General features: G+C 41.0%; 1 protein-coding gene and 1 pseudogene across 4 annotated transcripts in view; one reads left to right on the plus strand and one right to left on the minus strand.

Moving 5' to 3' along the window:
• Positions 1-14,704, plus strand: part of LOC147240164 (voltage-dependent calcium channel gamma-7 subunit-like) — a 44,425-nt gene extending 29,721 nt beyond the window's left edge. For all 4 annotated transcript variants that reach the window (XM_086193174.1, XM_086193175.1, XM_086193177.1 and 1 more), the window contains 2 exons: positions 2,265-2,410; positions 10,472-14,704. In XM_086193174.1, the coding sequence (XP_086049300.1) occupies positions 2,265-2,410; positions 10,472-10,975 (650 nt within the window). In that variant the 3' untranslated portion in view covers positions 10,976-14,704. The remainder of the gene's footprint in view (positions 1-2,264; positions 2,411-10,471) is intronic.
• On the minus strand, positions 7,941-8,988 carry LOC147240165 (uncharacterized; annotated as a pseudogene).
• Positions 14,705-22,592: the final 7,888 nt, after the last annotated feature.

Below are 22,592 nucleotides of genomic sequence, written 5' to 3' on the forward strand. Positions count from 1 at the left end.
TTAGCAATTCAATACTCAATCAACTGGTGATTGTAATTAGATGTTGTGATAGGGGTTTAATGCCATCCCTGCTTTTGACCACCTTTAGGTGACATTAGCATTGTGCTGATTTGCTGAAGTGCTGCAGTAAGAATGTTACCTTACATCCTGTTTATGTGTGTTGCCCAACATAGAGATTTGATGTGCTCGTTCAAGTCTCATTATCTTGGTTGACTCATAATGACACAAATTAATCAACCTGACAAAGATACATAGTTCAATACATTACTTGGCTGAATTTAAAAAAATAACATCTGTCTTGCAGCAACAGTTTTTCCACCTTTTTCCATGTTGTTTAGCCTTCTTAACTCTCCAGCTAGCGGTGGCTTCTCCCTCTCATTCCTCCTGCTTGTTTACAGTGGACGCAGGGTTTAGTGAAGCTGAATTTGACCTGGGATGGCTTTGCATCAAAGGACCCAAACAATTAGCCACTAGAGCTTGCCAGCCCCTATTAGCAGGTGTTGACCATTTTACCATAGCTCTGGCTAGCTTTCCCTTTGCAGCTCCCACAAAGCTGTGAAACCAGGGACGTTGGGTGACTGCTAGAAGGAAGCATCATCCCAAACAGAAGCCTCCTGTTGGAGGTTCACGGTCCCAAAAGGCTGAGGAACCAACTCTGATCATTAGAGAATCTATTTTTAGAAATGTGATGGTAACTGTAAATATCACATTGGCAGTGATGACATCAGACTACACCATTTGGACATCACTAAAATAAATACGGAGTCAGTGATAACATTCACAAGAATGAACCGCTATAGACTGTCTGTCTACACCCTAACCTGATTTTTTTTTTTAAATACCACCACCACTGAATTAATTTAAGAGAATATGAGGATGAGATGTGGACTATTAAACATTAGATCTCTGTCATCAAATCTGTATGAGTAGATTAATTAATATCAGACTGTCACATTGACCTGTTGTGTCTCACTGGAACCTGTGGAACCATGAGCATGTTCATCTAAATGGATCCACTCCTCCCAGTCACATTAATCCTTCCAGTCCTCCAGGCTCCACTCCAGCAGGTGAAGCTAATATCATTCTGGAGTCATGTCTAGTAATAAACCCTCAACCCAGAATAACTTATGATAATAACTACTGCATCATTCAAAAAGAAAACTATGAAATGAAGGAAACCAACACTGTGTTATAATTCTGAAACCTGATAGCTGAAGCAAACAGCTCAGTACCTGGAGATTATGTGGCGGTGCTCTAGACTGGAAGAGTCAAGTGTGATCTTGAGTGCCTTAAGACTCAGACTAAAGCAGCTGATTACTGTGCATTAATAGAGGAGAACCAGAACCAGCCCGGGTTCTTCTTCAGCATTCAAGCCAGACTGGCAGAGAGCCACAGCTCAACTGAGCCCAGTGTTCCTGGTTCCCTCAGCAGTAACGACATTATCAACTCTTAATGATCTAATTCTATTAGAGATCAATTTTTTCTGCTGCTGCCATCAGCTGACACTGGGTTAACCTCAGAGACACCTGTAGGCCAGACACACAGTTAGCCTGCTTTGCTCTCATTGACCTCCACCAACCCAGTACAACAATGTCTTCTTCTGAGCCATCTGAGGGTTAAATGAGGGACTCGTCTCTGTGCTGGTCTTAATAGATCTCACTGACCATCACATCCTATTAGAGAGACTGGAACATGCCATTGCAATTAAAGGAAATGCATTAAACTGGTTTAGGTCATATTTACTAGGTCCATCTCAGTTGGTACGAGTTAATGATGGTTCCTCTGAGACCACTACAGTCAGCTATGGTGTTCCACAAGGGTCCATTCTTGGACCCCTACTCTTCATTCTGCATCTTCTTCCACTGGGTCACATGATAAGGAAACACTCCATTAATGTTCACTGTTATGCAGACAACACACAGCTATACTTATCATTGCATCCACATGGAACCAGTCAGCTGCCTAAACTTGAGGCCTAACTAAAGGACATACAAAAATCTGGCATGACCCTGACCTCTAGCATGACCTAAGCCTCTAGCACCAATGTAAGGAGTCTGGGAGTTCTCTTTTATCAGGATTCTTTACCTCCCACATCAAAAAAATCTCAGGGGCTGTCTGGAGTATGTAAACAGACATATTTATGGTTTACAACCTCTTTAAATGCAATGATAATTTTTGAACAATTTGTGTGTGTGTGTGTGTGTGTGTGTGTGTGTGTGTGTGTGTGTGTGTGTGCATGTGTGTGCGTGCGTGCGTCCGTGCAGGTCTCAGTCTGGTTGTGGGTCTGGTCTTGTATATTTCCAGTATTAATGATGAAGTGATGAACCGACCCCGGGAACCAGAGCAGTTCTTCCACTACCACTATGGCTGGTCATTTGCCCTCGCTGCCTCCTCCTTCCTACTCAAAGAGGTGACCAACAAACACAAACACACACAGAGCTAATCATACAATATATGATTTTACTGAATACAGTTTTTACAAATACTGCTCATAAAATACAGTGTAAAGCTGATAGTTCTGTGAAACAAATGTGATGTGTCAGCTAAAATGAACAGCGCTGATGGGTAAACTGGATGATATCTATCATCAGAGACTCTGAGCCATTTTGCAATAATGGAGCCCCAATTCTCAATATCTCTTGGCTATATGTATATAGTCTGTCAAAATATACAGTTGTCCATCCATCAATCCATCCATCCATTTTCTACCGATTATCCTGTTAAGGGTCACGGGGAGGCTGGAGCCTATCGAAGCTGCCTTCGGGCAAGAGGTACGTACACCCTGGATGGGTCGCTAGAATATGCAGTTGTTTCAGTTGCATAATAATATTGCTTCTTCTTGTAGCTTTTTTGTCACTTGTATTACGCTCCCCTTCCATGAACCAGTCTGCCATCCAGTCCCCCATCAAGCTGGCTTGCTCTCCCTGCGTCCCCTACCAGAAGCTTCCTTCTTCAACTGTTATTAACATTTCCGTGTTTCTCACATTCTGCATTGTAAACTGTTTTCTTGTCTGTACCAACATCTACTGCACGTCTGTCCCTCCTGGTGAGGGATCCCTCCTCCCCTCCTCACCCTGAGGTTTCTCAGATTTTTCCCTGTTAAAGGTTTTCTATGGAGTTTTTCCTCAGTCGATGTGAGGGTCTGAGGGCAGAGGATGTTGTTATGATGCCATGAAGCCTGGAGACAAACTGGAGGGGAAAACGGGCTCTACAAATAAAATTGCCTTGCCTTGCCTTGCCTATTAATTTATCAGGATATAGTGACATTTATGAAAATATTTATATTTGCCATTTACATTTAGAAATATATTCCTCGATATATGATAGTTAATGTGTGGATTTGTATGGGGCAATTTTTCACTGTAATTTGAATAGAATAGAATAGAATAGAATTCAACTTTATTGTCATTGGACATGTCACAAGTACAGAGCAATGAAATTCAGTTTGCATCCATCCAGAAGTGCTTAGGAAGTATAAATATGTTTGCAAATGTATACAGTATGAAGGAGATATAGACATGGGTATATCACGGGAATACAACATTGTTATGAATATGCTATAACTATAAGTATGTACAGGCTAAAAACAGATTATACATATGGTTATAAATATGAAGGCTATAAACAGACTATAAATATAAGGATATGACATATAACTAATATATTATAAATATAAGTATATGGCAGAAAAAATGATGCAGTAGTGCAGTGTTGGATGTATTTACAGTAGTGCAGTGAGAGTTGACAGGTTTAAGTTGGTTAACAGATGTAAAGTCCATTAGTGTTGATGTGGTTCAGATGTCAGGAGGCAGAGTTCAGGAGTGTGAGCTGTGGGGAAGAAGCTGTTCGGGTACCTGCTGGTCTTAATCCAGAGACTCCTGTTGTGCCTCCCAGGGGGCAGGAGGGTGAAGAGTCCATGTGCTGGGTGACTGGAGTCTTTGATGATCTTCCCAGCCCTTTTCAGACACCGCTTCCTGTAGATGTCCTCTATGGCAGGAAGTGGTGCTCCGGCGATGCGCTGGGCGGCTTTCACCACCCTTAGCAACGCCTTCAGGTCCAAGGCAGAGCAGTTCCTGTACCAGAATGTAATGCCGTTGGTGAGAATGCTCTCGATTGTGCAGCGGTAGAATTTAGATAGATAGATAGATAGATAGATAGATAGATAGATAGATCTTTATTGATCCCACAATGGGGAAATTTGTGTGTTACCATAGCTCAATTACAAGAAAGAAAAAGAAAAGAAAAGTTGAATATATCAAAAGAGAGGAGAAGAACATTATATACAGAGTTACATATGTACAAACACTACATACATGACGCCAAATATACACAGTTTGCATTTATGGGTGGAGGGTTGGAGGTATTTAGATAAATAAATAAGTAAATAAATAATAAATATGTGTGCGTAAAGTGACTACAGTGGGGGGAGGTGACAGAGGAGGTAAGTGTCAGAGTGACTCTCAGCATCATGAAGTGTTGTAGGGTTAGTGGACTCCCAGGGACTTGAAGGTGTTCACACGTTCCACCACCGTCCCCCTGATGTGGATGGGTGGACGTGGGTCAGCGTTCATCCTGAAGTCCACAATGAGCTCCTTGGTCTTCATGGTGTTGAGCAGCAAGTTGTTGGTGTCGCACCACTCAGCCAGACGATCTACCTCCTCCCTGTAGGCGGCCTCGTCGCTGTCTTTGATGAGGCCTATCACCATGGTGTCATCTGCAAACTTAATGATGGTGTTGGAACCATCGACAGGTCTGCAGTCATGAGTGAGGAGGGCGTAGAGGAAAGGACTCATCACACAGCCTTGTGGTACACCGGTGTTTTTGGTCATGGTAGATGAACACTGGTTATCCAGCCGGACATGTTGGGGCTGGCTGGTCAGGAAGTCCAGTAACCAGTTGGACATGAGGGAACTGATGCCTTGGTCTGTGAGTTTTGTGATGAGTTTTGAGGGGATGACTGTATTGAATACTGAACTGAAGTCTATGAACAGCATTCTGGAATAGGTGTTTTTTTTGTCCAGGTGTGAGAGGACTGAGTGCAGCGCTATGGAGACTGCGTCCTCTGTGCTCCTGTTCTGACGATATGCAAATTTGTGGGGGTCCAGGGTGGGGGGGGGGGGCAGGATTTAAGGTGTGCTAGGACCAGGCGCTCGAAGCACTTTGTGACAATGGGGGTGAGGGCCACTGGACGATAGTCGTTGAGGCTTGATGCATTAGAGTTTTTGGGTATCGGGACGATGGAGGTGGACTTGAAGCAGGTCGGATTTATTTGTTTTATTTTTTTGATTGCTATTTCATCTTTTCATGCCGTGCAAGTATTGTTTCTCTCTATTCTTTGGCTAATAAACTCAGCAGTCTTCATTTTCTGCACCAGTGTAGGATTTTCAATGAATTTGTTAACGTAGAGTCTGGTTCTTATGGTTAAAATGGAATATATTTATTTGGATATCACAAATAAATTTTATTACACCGGTTGCATTCAAAGATGATCCCACCGGTTCTGACTGAACCTCTTAAATGTGGACTCAAGACCCTTTATGTTAGGTCTTTAGGTCCTAGGGAACCTGTTTAGTCCTCTACTGCATAGTTCTACTTGGGAACTTCAATGCACCTCTAGGTAATGATAAAGACACTTCAAGGGGGGATTGGGTGGAACAGCTCCCTGATTTGAACCTGAAATATGTTTTGTTATTGGACTTCTGTGCAAGTCATGGATTGTCCTTTATGAACAACATTCTGAACCATAAGCATGCTCATTACTGTACCTGGAACCAGAACACCCTAGATCAAGGGTGGATTATCAATTTTGCTTTTGTATCATCTGAACTGAGGCTGCATGTTCTGGACACTTGCGTGAAGAGAAGGAAAAGCTGTCACCTGCCACAACCACTGGAAGGTGAGTTGGGTTGGATGGCCAGGGTTACTTCTGCCAAGCCCAAGTGGGTAGCCAGGGTTAACTGACAGTGACTGGAGGAGGTTTCTGTTTGGATGGCCTTCAATTTTCACCTCCAGCTTAATTTTTCTGGTATCCCTGTAGAGGTTTGGGCATCGAAACTAGTGGTCAATGATTAAAGCTTCCATTGCTGAAGCTCAAAGCTGTGGCCCAGAGTAATAAGTGCCTCAAGGGGCATGTATACATGTTTTTAAATGAGGAAAGCGAAATGCACTTTTTAAAAAATCCTTAACACAATGATCCACAAGTTAAAAGAAACATGTCTCTCTTACATTTGTTCTTAGTTTTTGAAAAAAATCTGTTCCTCTCCAATCATAGCGACTCTCTTATTTCAAACAGCTTCTGAGTACTGCGGCTAAGTATGTTATTTTGTGCTTTGTACATCATCTGTGCCATTTTAAATTTGTCCAAATCATAAAATTTTTAGGGTTTTCTTGTTTAATAAACAAAGTATTAGTTGGTTCGAACAAGTTTGATAGGTTTATTATTCTCATGGCTTTTTTTTGCAGTTTAAAATAGGAAGAGTGTTGGTTTTATATGCATTACCCCATATTTCAACACAACACATCATATAAAGGAGAAACAAGGAACAATAAAGTAAATATGATTTCTTGTTAAGGACATCCTTTATAAAGTATCATGATAATTTTTGACATTTTAACTGTCACATTATTTATATGAGGCTTCCAACAAAGATTATCATCAGTGGTCACTCCAAGAAATTTATTTTCATACACTCTTTCAAGGTGAATGCCGTTAACTCTGATTTTAGCAGGGTTTTTAATTTTTATGGTGCCAAAATTATAAACTTTTTGTTTAAATTCAGTGATAACTTAATTATGTCAAACCAGGTTTCTTTAATATATGTAATTCTTTTTAGCTGTAACAGAGCAGTAGAGAATGGTGTATCCATCTGCAAATAACACCCATTTTAACAGTTTGGCAATGTTGCAAATATCGTCATTATAATATCTAAATAATTTAGAGCCTAACACAGACCCTTGAGGAACCCCACAAGTTACCTTCAATTGACTGGATTTTGCTTTATTTAATTGCATATATTGGAATAAGTCATCCAGGTAACTTTTCATCCATGCGTACGCTAATCCTCTTATACCGTATCTCCCTTATTTATTCATTAATATTCTATGATCAATAGTATCAAAAGCCTTTTTTAAGTCTATAAAAACACCAACAGTGTAGTCCTTGTTATCTATTGCAGTAGATATCGTTTCACAAGTTCCAGCACTGCCATTGAGGTGGATCTTTTTGTTCTAAAGCCATATTGGCTGTCACTCAACAGATTACTTTTCTCAATATATGTATTGAAACTACACACAAATAATTTTTCTAAAATCTATGTGAATTGTGGAAGTGGTGATATTGGTCTATAATCAGTAAATTGATTTCTTTCTCCATTTTTATACATAGGAATAACTTTTGCAATTCAAATTTGAAGGAAATACACCAGATGGAAATGACAAATTACAAATATATGTGAATGGTTGCACTATATATTCTATAATACTTTTAAATATTACCATGGCAATGTCAAAACAATCAGTGGACTTTTTATTCTTAAATGTTTTCACTATATTGAGTATTTCTCTATCATTTACAGCATCAATAAACATGGAGGACTTTTTAGTCATATGTTCCTCTATTTCTTTATTAATTATTGGTTCAGGAATTTCTTTTGCTATGTTATAACCAACATGTACAAAAACATTAATTTCATTTGCAATTTCTATAATTTAGCCTATCTTAATATCTTCTTTTTTTTATAAAATATTCTGGATAATTTCTACCTTTGAAACCCTTTTTGATGATATTCAATATTTTCAATATATTTTATTGAAGCTTCTCTTCTGCTACAGTAAAGTATGATAATACTTTCTTACTACTTCTCATAATTTTTACCAATTTATTTTTAAATGACATGTTATTTCAACATCTTTTGTCCTATTTTATAAATCTCTTACATGAATTATTTTTTACAAGCATCCTCTGTCCCCTTTGTGGTCCATGGCTTATTTGAACAGGGGCTTTCTGGTCATTTTCACTAAAGGGCAATGTCTATCTTATAATGGGATTAAAATTAACCAGAAAAAAGCATCATATGCCTTTTCAGGGTTATCATTAACTAAAACCTCATTACAGTTTTGTTCCCCTAGTTCCTCCTTAAAGGCAGCAATGGCTCTTGGTGTTCTATGTCTGATCATGTCAAATGTAGGCCTATAAGTCTCTTGTTTAATTTTATTCCCCCCAAAATTTTTAAAAATTGCAAAGACAGTGAGATGATCACTTATATCATTTATGAGAGGTCCACCCACTATTTCAATTTTATTTGTGAACATGAAATCTATAAGTGTGGCTGTATCAATTGTTATCCTACTTGGTTTTATAATAACAGGGGGAAGGGAATTACTATACATTGCATGGATAAAATGGGTTGTTTTCTGATGGCCATTTGGGTTTAGCAAGTCTATATTAAAATCACCACAAATTACTTGCAGTTGTTTATCCTTTGAATTGCTAAGCATAGCTAGTTTTTCATTAAATGTGTCCAGATATGAACCTGGTGTTCTATAAATACAACCTATGAATATATTATTGGCTTTTTTAACATGGATTTCAACAGTTACTCATTCCAATACATTATCTATTCTGCTTGATCTACTGTGCCCCCTCCCCCATTTTTATTTACCCTTCTCGCTGTAAATTGTTTGTGTCCTTCCAGTCACATATCACTGACTTTCTCGTTATCGAGCCACGTCTCCGATATTGCAATTATACTGAACTTTTGTAGTTTAACCAAATATTCCTTAATTTTAGAGATGTTTTATGAAGGCTTCTACAATTAAAATGTCAATCATTGATAATGCATTTTCCATATTGATACTTTTATTAAATTGGTCATCCATATAGTACTCACAAGTATTTTTGTTGTTATTGTAGAAGTGATTTTCTGGGTCAAATTTACTTTCAGGGTCATATGTCTTGTGCTCTGCGTAGTGAAAGGTTTTAAAGTTCATTTGATCAAAATGAATGGCTAAGGACCCACTTTGGCAGTCCTGTTCACTGTCAAAAAAAAATCTTCCTCTTTCTCCCCTAATGGGAAGGTATAATTTGTGTCCAAACTTTTTGTTGTTTTCATTGTCCATCAAAGCCACAAAGCCAAAACATTTTCCACAACCCATTGTCCATAATATCCAGTCTTCACACATTTCCATAGAAATGGAGTAAATTCCTCATTTGGCTGTCAATCGCAGTCATTTGGCTTTTTACCTGTATTGCCATAAGTCTTTGAGTTCACTTATCATCAACTTTTGCTTCTTCAGATGCACCATTCAGTCATATCATTACTTTGGAGTTTCTCATCCACGTCGCTTGTATCTTGTTTTGTTTTCTCAGGCTGTGAGCCTGTCTGGCAATTTCAAGTATTCCTTTTCATGAAATGGTCATTTAAATGCACACCGGTTCCCTTCAACTTCTCTGCATGTTTGAGCAGATCAATCTTGATCTTGTGGCTCACAAACTGAACAAAAATTTCTGGCTTTTTTTTACTGTCTTTACTGGGAAGCGTGTGATAGGTTGAGATATAGTGACTCTAAATATTCACACTTTTATTTTGGAGGAAATTTAATGCTTGCTGTTTAAGCATTTGTAGCTCCTCTGCTGGGGCATCCTCACTGTCTCTACCTCCACTCACTGTAGCTCTGGCATAGCTCTGGTGTTGCATCTCTAGGCCACGTATGACTAAATCCTACATCCTTGTGTACTGCTCCAGGTCCTCGACTCGCCACTCCAAGCTGTCTATTTTCTTATCTTTCTCCATTATCAGTTTTCTTAGTTGTTTTATCTCATACATTAGGTCACGTAGCAAACCTTCTTGTCCAGCTAGCATAACCCCTAGTAAAGGACATCAAGTATCTTAGGGTTTGGTTCTCAAGTGACTGGACTATGTACCAGGGTTAGAAGGGCCAGAAAATTAAGGCAGTGGGAGCAGTTTTACATTCACTTTATGGCACTGTTAGGATGAAAGGAGAACTAAGCAAACTGGCAATGCTCTTAATCTGTCAATCAGTCTTCATTTGTAGTCTCACCTACAGTCATGAAATATGGGTCAGGCATCTAGTTAGGATGCTACTTGGATGCTCCCCAGTGAGATGTTCCAGATACGTCCAGCGGGCAGGAGCCTGCTAGGCAGACCAAGGACCAGGTGGAGGGTTTTATCTCTACTCTGACCTGCGAAAGGATTAGGGATGAGATTGAGGATGCGCCAATCAAAGATGATCGATGTGATTAGAGTTCCCTGCTGGAGCTTCTTCCTCCATGACCTGACAAGAGGCTTGAGACGCTGCATTTGGCATTTGAAAACATTTGACACGTGAAAATAGATTTAAAATTTCAGCTGTACTGTTTTCATTAACCAATAGCTGTAGCAGAAAATAATCATATAAACCTTCAAATTACAGAATAATCTCTGTGTATTTGTATATGGATTGTCTTGTCCAGGGAGCAGGAGTGATGTCCGTCTACCTCTTCATGAAGCGTTACGCCGAGGAGGAGCTGTACAGGCCCCACCCAGCCCTCTACCGCCCCCGCATGTCAGACTGCAGCGACTACAGTGGACAGTTCCTCCATCCCGACTCTTGGCCTCCACCACAGCGAGGCCGTAGCACCTCTGACGTCTCGTCAGACATCTCCATCCAGCTTAATCAAACTCCACCCCCACAGCTTCCTACCAAGGGGGGCAGCAGCACTCAGCAGACGCCCTCTTCCTCCGGGCCCTCATCAGCAGCCAGTTACCAGCTTCAGCCAGCCTCCTCCTCCTCCACCTCCTCCTCCTATCCCCATCCCCTCCATCCTACTGCCACCTCCACCCTACCAAGGGTTTCCCATGTGCATGCTCATCCACACCCCCACCCACCCCAGTCCCTGCCCATGGCAGCGCCACCTTCAGCTGTGCCACCACCCCGTTACCACACGCACATGAGAATGAGTGCCTCACCATGCTAGGCTAAACCTGCAGGGATGGGAAACAAAAGTGGGGGGATTATATTTGCTCTTTTACAGCTGTTACATACAATGCACACAAAAACACAAATCCTATATCCTGGGAGTGTGAGGGAGAAGGGGGGAAATGATGTGGGTGAAGGGAGGATGTGTAGGAAAATAAAAGGAGGAAATAGAGGAAGGAAAAGGGATGATGAGAGGCAGGTGGACAGAGAGATGGCTCACTGCTGGTGCCAAGCCCAAGATACAGGAAAACCTTTCACAGGCTGGGAGGGATGACGGGAGGGGACGAGTGAGGGACGAGGAAAGAGGAATGGTTGCAGCAAGACGTATGTGGGGTTCTGATGGGTACATTCATCATCAGGATAGTGATAGACAGACAACAGTGGGAAGCAGGAATCAGGAAGCTGAATCATTTCCAAAACACTGCTCATCAGAAAATTATAAATGGTACTCAAAAAAGGATGTGAAGCTTCCTGTGTTTCTATGAAGAAACACTAAATAAAAATTGTGTTTGTTTTTTAAGTGATGGTCATGGTTGGGAAGATGATGTTAATTACTGATCTTCTTGAATTGAGGCTGTTAAATCCATGTTTCAACCCTATAAAAAATTAGAATATACAATTATAAAGTATATTACTGCCGTTATAAATGCATTAGGTCATATAGAAGATTTGGTTGATAAGAAAATGTTAACTTAGAAAACTAGTAGAGGGGTATCCATAATTGCAGAGACACAGAAGCATGACATTTTGTACTTCCCATTACCACCCGATTATTTGTCTAACAAATGTGCAGTTGCAACTGACCATGCATGAAAGTCATTTTTTAGTTTCATTTTCTTGCTGCATTGTTGACATTTTGCTAGCCCATGTGACTAATACTAACTAATGCCTAATAGCAGTTGTCGTGGGAGCACAGCACAATTTTCTGTGGTTGCTCTTTTAAGAGTGGTGAAGATTATTTTCTTATCTGTAACATAGTTGGAGATAACTAGCTACCTGAGTCATAGCAGGGTCCTGTTTCAGGGTTATCTGTGTCCTATCCTAGAATTGTAGCCCAAAGTCTCCCATACACACCAGAACGAATCCTGCATCACTTAGGTCAGGTAAGGCAGGTCAACATTTAGCTGATGCACAACTATAAATCAGTTTCACCATGTTGTAGGAACTCCTTCAGTGTAAGTTTTGGATGTGCTGGGTTCTTTGCTAAGATAGAATAACATATTATCTGAATATAGGCATGATGTTTCAGGTTGTGTTAATGGATAGCTTTCTGTCTGCACTCTTGTTATTTCATCCATACTTGTGCACATTTCATGACAGCTTGAGAATACACACCAAATGCAGCGGCACCTCTGGAAGTGATCAAGATTGTGATGAGCAGGGAGACATAGTGACAGGATGTTATATTACCTGGAAACAGGGACAAACAACTAGACACACAGCTGAAAGGATATTTTTTGGGAATTGAAAGGGACTTGAATTGCGGTAAAAGGAAAAGTGGAGGTTCATTCAAGACATTGAACTGCCCTCAAGCGGATGACCTGCTTAATATCCATAACAACACAGTGGACACTTGGAAGCATGAGGTCAAGGACAGTTACACTGTTTGAAATGTACTTTTAAAAATGTCCTTACTTTAAAGGTTCATATGTGAACCTTAGACCCAGGATCAGTTGACAATCAGGGTAAAAAAAAAGTGCAGATATGAATTTTTACTCATTAAAAGGAAAATGTGATTCCTAAATCAAAAGACATGAAATGTAACCTAACTTTCCCTGGTTGTACATAGTTTTGAAGATTTATGCAAGAACTAGATTTGATTATGGAACACAAGCTTAAATGTCACCCAAACTGAACACCTGAGTGCATGTTGACTGCATTGCAGTTTACTTCCTGTTTAGTAATGTAAAGCTCATTGGATAAGCAATAGGCATGTGCATTTACATTCAATAGCAAGGACCACACCACAAGAGTGTGTTATTTAAAGATGCAATATGATTTCAGAAAACAGCTGGAGGACAAGTGGGTGAATGTAAATTGGGTGGATGAAGGTCAGGGAAGACTGTGGGGGACCTGAGGAGTATTTCCACCCAAGCAGGTTAGAAGCCACCAGACAGTAGACTGGAATGAGACTGGAGGAGTATGTGCCAGTTTCAATAAGAAGGGATGACGAGGGAGACTGATGGGATAAGAATAAGGTAAGAGAAAGACTGAAGGGAAGAAGGATCGGTGAATAGACCTCAGACAAACTGTGGAGGCAGGCTTGGACAGGTATAGGTTTGTCAGGTGATTAGAAGTGTAGTTGAGGCACGACCCTGCTGCTAACCCTAACCCTATATCATAGGTTATTAAATGTACTTCATTTTTTGCACAAATGTGTTCAATCTAACTCCATTTTTTAATCAATAATAGCTTCTTCTGTCTTTGCCCTTACGTTACACGTGACTCCGCACAGACTGTTGTTTGGCCCCTCATAGTGTGAAATATTACCGCTAGCTAAAGCTAGAGATCACCTTTAAAATGTACCTTTAAAACTTAAAAGATTTTTGTGTACACTGATTATTTGTCATATGCACAGTATACAGGAAACTGCAGTACTCAGCTTTTCAGTTGGACCCTCATTGGAGTTCTCATGTTGCAGTGACTTTGGTCGACTCAAAGGCTAATTTTGTAGCACATCAACAGTTGCAGCCAGGAAGGGATAGTGTTAATTTACATTTTCAGACCTATTACGGAAAAATATTTCAACCTGTGCAACTGTGAGACCTGCAATGTAGCCATTAAATGCAATGCAATGTCTTTTATGAGAATTTCCTGTGTGAAAATTAAACAATTTAGCAGCTGAGAGCTTTGGCTGATGTGTATTTTATTTGCTGAAGCTGAGCATTTCTTCCGTGTTGTGAACACAGGCACATATTTATGTATCCAATTTGCAAGTTTTCATTTTAGCTGAAACTTCTTTACCAAGTGTTTTTGTGTGGGGGTTTTAAAATAGTGCTATGAAGCCTCTTGAAATCTTCCATCCATCCATTCATCCATTTTCTATCGCTTATCCTGTTAAGGGTGGTTGGGGGTGGAGCCTATCCCAGTGGCTTTCGGGCGAGAGGCATGGTTCACCTTGGACGGGTCACCAGTCCATGGCAGGGCCAACACATAGAGATAGACAACCACTGGCTCTCCCAGCCACGCCTACGGTCAATTTAGAGTCTGGATTAACCTGGTCCCCTCTTGATGTCTTTGGACTGTGGAGGAAGCTGGAGTACCAGAGAGAACCCAGCAGGAACAGGGAGAACATGGAGACTCACCCAGAAAGACCCGTGCTGCAGCCAGGGCTCCACCCACAACCTTCTTGCTGGGGGCCACCATTGCAGGTCACTGCGGGTAGTTAGTGCATGTCATAATCTGGTGTTTACATGTTGCTCTAAACAATACAATGTGGTGGGCAGCTGCTGGCTTAACGTCACAGCTTCAATCTGATTGAATACCATCAGAGGAACTGATCTGAACTGGTCTGCTGTGTACATATTTACTGTAAGCTTCAAATTTTCTTCACATAACGTAATGTTATCAAACAATGATTTCCTGATATAATTTTTTCCCGTGTGTTGTGTAGGGACTTCTTTCGCTACAATCCATACAATAGGGGCGCAGGTAATGTGATAGGATCTGAAGTGTGGTATGACATGCTAGGCTGAAATGGCCCTCTGCCATGACTGGTTGTCTGTTACCTGTGTTTGGAATAAAAGCTGTTAAAAATAAGAAACCCAGCTAAGTTTTTTTGATTTGCTCAAGTGACAAGTGTAAGAGCACCAAGAAGTCAAAGGTTCGGTCTCGTCGATCTCAGTTGGTACCAGTCAATGATGGTCCCTCTGAAATCACGACAGTCAGTTCTGGTGTTCCACAAGGGTCTGTGCTTGGACCAGTCCTCTTCACCCTGTACCTGCTTCCTCTAGGTCACATGATCAGGAAACACTCCATGAATGTTCACTGCTATGCAGACAACGCACAGCTGAACTCATCAATGATCCACATGGAACAAACCAACTGACTGAACTGGAGGCCTGTCTGAAGGACAGAAAAACATGGAGGACCCATCATTTCCTTTATTAAACTCTGGTAAACTGAAGTTCTTGTGCTGGGCCAAAAACACCTGAGGACCACCTGATCTGATGAGACAGGTACCCTGGATGGCACCACCCTGGCCCCCAGCACTACTTTAAGGAACCTAGCAGTTCTCTTTGACCAGGATCCTTTAACTCCCACATTCAACAAATCTCCAGGACGCCTTCTTCCATCTACGTAACATCGCTAAGATCAGACACATCCTGGCTCAAGAAGATGCAGAAAAACTAGTCCCTGCTTTTGTCACTTCCAGGCTGGATTACTGCACCTCCCTCCTACCAGGCTGGACTAATAAGTCCCTAAAGGCAAAGGCAAATTTATTTGTATAGCTCCATTCATACACAAGGCAATTCATAGTGCTTTACAGAGGTAAAGAGAGAAATGAAAGTTAACGGTTTAAAATCAATTTGACAGCAGACAAATCAATATTAAATCAATCCATCAATACACTATAAGACGACTGCAGTAAACAGCAGTTTTCAGCCCTGATTTAAATGAGCTGACAGTTTGTGCCCCCCTCAGAGGTTCAGTTTGTTCCACAGGTGTGGACCACAGAAGCTGAAAGCAGCTTCACCCTGCTTGGTTCTGACCCTGGGGACACTGAGTAGACCTGTCCCTGATGACCTGAGGGGTCTGGATGCTTCATACCCAGTCAGCAGCTCTGACATGTATTTAGGCCCAAGCCCATTCAGTGACTTATAGACCAGTAACAGGATTTTGAACTCAATCCTTTGACACAAAGGGAGTCAGTGCAGTGATTTAAGGACAGGTGTCATGTGGTCCATGTTCTTACTGTTGGTCAGGACTCTGGCGGCAGCATTCTGGGTGAGCTGCAGGTGCTCGATTGATTTTTTACTGAGACCTGTAACGACATCATTACAATAATCTAGCCTACTAAGAATAAATGCATGGACGAGTTTTTCCATGTCTTGTTTAGAGAGAAATCCTCTAATTCGTGCAATGTTTTTGAGATGATAAGAGGCTGATTTAGTAATAGTTTTTATGTGGCTCTTAAAATTCAGGTCTGAGTCCATCACAACACCAAGGTTTCTAGCTTGGTCGGTGGTTTGTAGTGTCATTGAGTCAAGTTGGCTGCTGACCTCAAGCCTTGCATTTTTGGGATCAAACACAATGTCTTTTCTGCATTGAATTGGAGAAAATTCTGGCCCATCCACTGATTGACCTGTAGTGTATGGTGACTATCAACCTTTAATTAGTCACTGAGAGGGAGAAAGCAGGGATCTGTCTGACATGCGTCCAAGGAAAACATTAAGCTGTTACCTCAATTTTAGGATGTTTATTCATCCTTTCAGTAAGAATAAAACTTTACATGATGTGCAGATTGATTACTGGACGTTTAGATGGAAAGTAACTTTGCGGTCAACAGAAATATGGACACCCTGCCTCACCCTCACTCTAACAAACAAAACTGATTCCCAGGCAGGTGCAGGTTATTTCAATCAAGCCATCACTCCAGTGACACCCCCTACACAGACACACCTCCATACAGACACACCCTCAGCCAAGTGATAGGTGAGAAAACACATCCCTGCTCCTACATGTAGGACACAGTCACTCAGTGAATGCAGTGGACTGTAATCGCATGGTGACACTGTAATATAAAGTTTTGTGTCATCAGCATATGAGTGGTAAGAGATGTTATGGTGGTCTATGACCTGGGCCAGTGGGAGCATATAGATGCTGAACAAAAGTGGCCCAAGAATAGAGCCTTGCGGGACCCCACATGTCATCTTTGTTCACTCAGATTCACAGTTCCCAAGCGAGACAAAGAAGTCACGATCTTCTAAGTAAGATCTGAGCCAATTTAGCACCGCACCAGAAAGTCCAACCCACCTCTCCAGTCTGTCGAGCAACAGGTTGTGATCGACTGTGTCGAATGCAGCACTAAGGTCTTGTAGTACCAATGCTGATATTTTAGATGCATCAGTATTAAGGCGTATGCCATTTAACACCTTAATAAGTGCAGTTTCAGTGCTGTGGTGTGGTCGAAAACCTGACTGGAAAGCATTGAAGAGATTGTTTTGGGTTAAGAAAGAGTGAATTTGTTGATAGACAACTCTCTCAATGATCTTTGACAGAAACACAAGGTTAGATATGGGTCTGTAGTTACTTAGTACTGAAGCATCCAGATTAGGCTTTTTTAAGAGAGGTTTGATTACTGCAGTTTTCAGTGCCCTGGGAAATTGACCTAATTGAAGAGAAGCATTTACTATCTTCAATACATCTGATTAAACACAAATAAAAACACTTTTCAGCAAGCTTGTAGGCATCACATCAAGGCAGCACGTCGTGGAGTTTAAATTCTGAACCGTTTCTGTCAGAGTTGCATGGTCTATGGCAGGGATCATCAAATAGGTTTGTCCAAGGGCCAGCAGATGCTGTGGGGGCTGGACCTCCATATTATATATATATATACACACACACACACACTCACACACACACATATATAAATATGGCCGTGTGTGTGTATTTTATGTAACAGCTTTGGTTTCAGAATCAGTCAAACCAGAAGGACTAAAATTAGAGAATATCCAATAATGACTGCAATTTATAAATGAGAAAGAAAAAGACAGTGCAAGTATTAAAATCATAATAGGCTAAGGCGGACAGTAGCCTACCAGTAGAGTCGACCTAAATCACTGGTAATTATTCAAACAAGCAAGTGAGAAGTAGTGACATGAAATGTTTGACTTTCTGCCTGGCAGCGAGAAAGCGCAAGCCTACTGTCACGTGACACGTCTAGACAAGTTTGGACCTGACTGAACGTGGGAAAATCCCCAAAATAGATACAATTAAGAAAGATCGCCATCCGCCACTGAAACACCTCACAGAGTGAATGTGAAATGGGGTCATATGAACTAGGACTGTTGTTAACAACGAAAATGTCTCTCTCAAAGAGCCTGAAGAGGAAAGTAGACACTGAAAATCTGAGTTTTAACAAAGAACAGGGGAGTTTTAACCGTAGAAACAGGGGAGTGGTCAGCAGAATTAAGAGTTTCTCTCCGGACACAAATGCACTTCATTGTTTGATTCACCAAAGTGTCTTATGCGCCAAACTAAATGGGGACTTGAAAGAGGTCATGGACTACAGAAGATTTGATTGGAGTTTCTGCTCAGAGGCTGCTTATTTTGACCTGCTGCTGCACAATAAAGTGCGCTGGCTGAGTAAGGGAAAGGCTTTGGACTACTTTATTGAACTCAGGCATCACGTTGTGGGCTTTTTGAAGCAAAGCAAACCCAAAGCAGCATCTGACCACCTGCACACCATGCAAGACAGAGAATGCATGTGCAACGTTGCATTTGTGGCGGACATTTTTTTCACATCTGAATACTCTTAATCTGCAACTACAGGGGAAAGGAAAATGTGTGGTGGATATGGTGGAAAGGCTGGATGCCTTCGGAAACAAGCTTGGCCTATTCCACGCAGACTTGGTATCCAGGAAGCTGCTGCACTTCAACTCACTAAAGACAGTGGGTATGAGCAAAGTCACAGATAACATGACGGACTTCATCATACAGCTGAAGCAAAACTTCTCTGACAGATTTGACGACTTCGCCATTCCCAGGGATGTCATGGACTTTGTGCGAGACCCATTCACAGTCAACCCTGGAGGAGAATTCTCCGCGAATGCACAAAAGCTGATGGCCTTCTCAACGATGAACGCTATCAAAACGCATGAGAGGAACCGTCTGTCGGACCATTCCTTGGAGGACTGTTTGCGAATCAGCCTTACAACTGTGGAGCCGGATATTAAGAAGTTGGTGTCAGAGGGGAAATGTCATTTCTCTCATTAAACTGTGAGTAGACTGACTACCCATTTAGATTCTCAGATTTGTATTTTTGTTTTAGTTTTATTTGAGTCATAATTAAACAGATTAGTCAGATTAGCCCTGTGAATTGTTGGACTCATGAAAATGCAACATTTAATTGCCCACTAACATGTAAGGAGGCCTAAGATACGCTGCTATTTTCAGTTTCAGATTTTTATTTGGTTGTTTTCGATTCATTGTCAAATAGAGTTATAGGCCGACCTTCTGGTTTTCTTGGACTCTGAAAGCAATGCAATTGATTGTGCATGTGAGTAATATGTTAATAGGACCAAGTTGATGGTCAAACAGTTGGGAATAAAACAGTTAAATAAAATATAAGCAACGAGTTTTATTTTCTATCAAGATTTCTTTAAAAAAATCATAACTTTTGACAGGAATGAGCTAGAGACAAACTTTTTTTTTTTTTTGGCATTCTCAGAAAATTGAGCTCTACAAGCTGGGGGCCGGATCAAACCATGTGGGGGGTCGGATTTGGCCCGCCATTTGATGATCCCTGGTCTATAGGTTGAAATGTTTCTAGATTTCTGGGAAATGGAGGCGTAACTGGTGACATAACTAAGTTGCTTTTGTCTTATCTTCTGAATTTTATCTGTAAAAAAGGCTGCAAAGTCATAGCATGACTTGTTGGACAGCAGTTCAGCAGGAGTAGATGCTGAAGGATTTGTCAGTCTGTCGACAACAGTGAATAAGGTGCGGGCATTGTTGGTGTTATTTTTGATCATCTCAGAGAAAAAAAGACCAATTCTTGGTTATAAATGTGAAGACTCTCTTTATAAATGTCATAGTATACCTGGAGTTTGTTTTTTCGCCATCTGCGTTCAGCCTGCCTACACTTTCTTCTCCTGCTAACCCTAAAGAGCTGATACACAGTTCCACGGCCAGGACAAAAACCACATTGCTCCTCCTCAATCTGAGGTTCGGCTATCGACCTGACCCTCCTCTCCAGTACCCTGACATTGACCTTTTTGGAGAGGCTGAAGTAATTGTGCAGGATGGACACCTGGACACCTTAGAAATGGGGTTATCTAGCTGGAACTTCTCAACTTCACACTCCAGTTCAGGCTCCTTCCCCACTAGTGAGGTGAAATTCAGCGTACCCAGAGACAGCTTCTGTAGTTGAAGAACAGACCATTAAGCTCTTTGCTCCTGGCTACCACTCATTTCACATAGCATCCAACCCCTTTGGCCCATCCTATCGGTGGTGAGCCCATCGGGGGGAGGACCCACATTGCCTCTTCAGGCAGTCCTCTTTAGGTTCTTCATCATCCTCCCTATCTGCTTGGTGCCTTTTGTTTTCTTAAAAGTAAATTTTGGTCTTAAATGCTTCTCTTCACCGTGGCAGTTTCCAAAAACAGATCAGAGACACAAATGAAGCTCCAATTGCATGACACAAATGATAGACAAAATGCTAATGACTCATAATTAAAGTGGCATGCTTTTTGTATGCTATCCTATGATATCATGTCGGGAATTGAAGTATGTTTTACATCATACTGTTCCCTTTTATAAATGCTCTCAGTCATGGTCGTGTAATCTCTTCATTCCTGTGATTCTGCGTGAATGTCAGTGGAAGTTCCACTCAAGCACTCAGTTCCTGATTGTTTGTCTCTGTGGCCCTGACTTTGATTTGTTCTCCATCGCTCTTTGTCACACTGCCCCTCACTTTCCCTCTCACACACACCCCCCTGTGCTGGCTGTCCATCTGGGTTTAGCTCCTTCACAGTTTCCTATTAAACTACTGTCTTGTTCTTCCTGTCTTTTATCCACTTCACACTTCATATTCTCTCCTTCCTTTTGTCTTTTCTTGTCTCTTGCCTTACATGTTCCGTCTTCATCCTCCCTCTTTATTAGAAGGAATCTCAGAAACCCAGAGGCCATTATGTCAGTGACAATGCCAGAAAACTCTTGTAATTTTGTATTTATGTCCCTTCATATTTACATTAACCACTAAGCAGCCTCATTCAAAATAAATCTGACTTTGGTCTCTTGGCCTGATGCCACTTTCATTACACCTATATGGGGTGTGTCACAACCAGGCTTCGAGACAGGACACAGGCAGAGGGTTCAGGTGTTTCAATGAAAGATTTATTGAAGGTTTCCAGGAAACACCAAGTTCAAGGAACAGAATAAAGGCGATGAACCTATCTTATATGAAAAATCACTCCACTAAGGAGGAAAAAAACACAATGGGCTATTAAATGTTAATCAAATGGGAAAAAAAAGAACACTCCAACTACAGAGGAAACAAGAACGCAAAATAAAAAGCATGAACCACAAAAATAATCCTAAATAACGGGAGGCTCTAGGTTCTGAAAAGGTAAGGAAACAAAAGACCAGTCCTCTGAGGAAACACAAAGCTATGAAAACATTAACTAAAGACTGGTCTAATGTAGAAAAACAAACAAATAAACCTCTCACTTGGAGGGAAAACACCAATCAGGGCCGTGGTCAAAGTGCTGTGGTGAATGAACAGGGACAAAACACACTGGCACAAGACAAAGTGAGAGGCAGACAAAATATAGACACAGGGTAATGGGGAACAGGTGGAAGCACTTAGCAAGTAGACATATGAGGAAGGGCAAGGGACCTGAAATGAGAAGAGTTAAATTTCAAAATAAAACAGGAAATGACAATGCAAAACTTGGAGACAGGACAAAAGCCCAACTTGACTTCACCACGGTGTGACAGAGTGTCATAATAAGGCTCAACTCTTTAAATGTAGGTGGCAATGAAATTAAGTCAGAGATCTAGTGCAGGATTTTTGTGTTACAATCATTAGGAAACCTGTCCATGGTGTTTAAGGGATAGTTCACCCAAAAGTGAAATTGCAATTGCATTACAGCTACTCATGCTCATGCTAATGGAAGCTTTCACAAAATACTATTCGAGTTTCATGGGAAAGGAAAAAGCAGTAATCTCCAAAACAATGGAAGTGAGTGGTGACAAACTTTAAAACTTACAAAAATTATCGAATATGATGATAAAATTCCTCCATATTCCTTGACTGAATTCATCCAAGAGTCCTGAAGCCTCCACAAGCCAAGTTGTGCTCACTGTAGCCTGCAGCTCTCAGGCATAATGCCTAAACAAATAAGTATGGTAAGTATGGCATTTTATAGTTTATGTTTTTTTGTACATTTAAATATCCTTCTCCTTTAACTATCCCAGCAAAGTTTTGTGGACCAAAAGCTTAAGCCAACCTTCCATCAAATGACAGTGAGGAGGTGATGACTACATTTTCATTTTGGGTGAACTGTCCCTTCAATGATTTGGCTGATTGGTGCATATCTTGAAAGCACAACCAACATAAAATCCTCCCCCCATAAAGATGAGGCTTCTCAGACCTCTCTCCTTTACTCACCATGTTTCATTCTCACAAACACCTGCACCATGTACAGGATAATAATTCTAATCAGGGACTCAAGAGAAAATTGCAATATTCACTTACTGCTGTCTGAAATGACTGAATCTGAAATGTATGTGTGTCACATGAAGGTTTTATATATATCTCATAACATTTAGGGACAGTATTTTATTCTTGTGTACAACGTACACATGTAAAAGGTATAACTGTGTACATACAAACATTCTTCACTTGTTTGCTTTGTGGAGTATGTACAGTTCATTCACGTCCCTCTGCT

Source organism: Aulostomus chinensis, chromosome 22, assembly GCF_037954235.1.
Source record: "Aulostomus chinensis isolate RoL2024-O1b breed Wild chromosome 22, RoL_Achi_v1.0, whole genome shotgun sequence".
Lineage (NCBI taxonomy): Eukaryota > Metazoa > Chordata > Actinopteri > Syngnathiformes > Aulostomidae > Aulostomus > Aulostomus chinensis.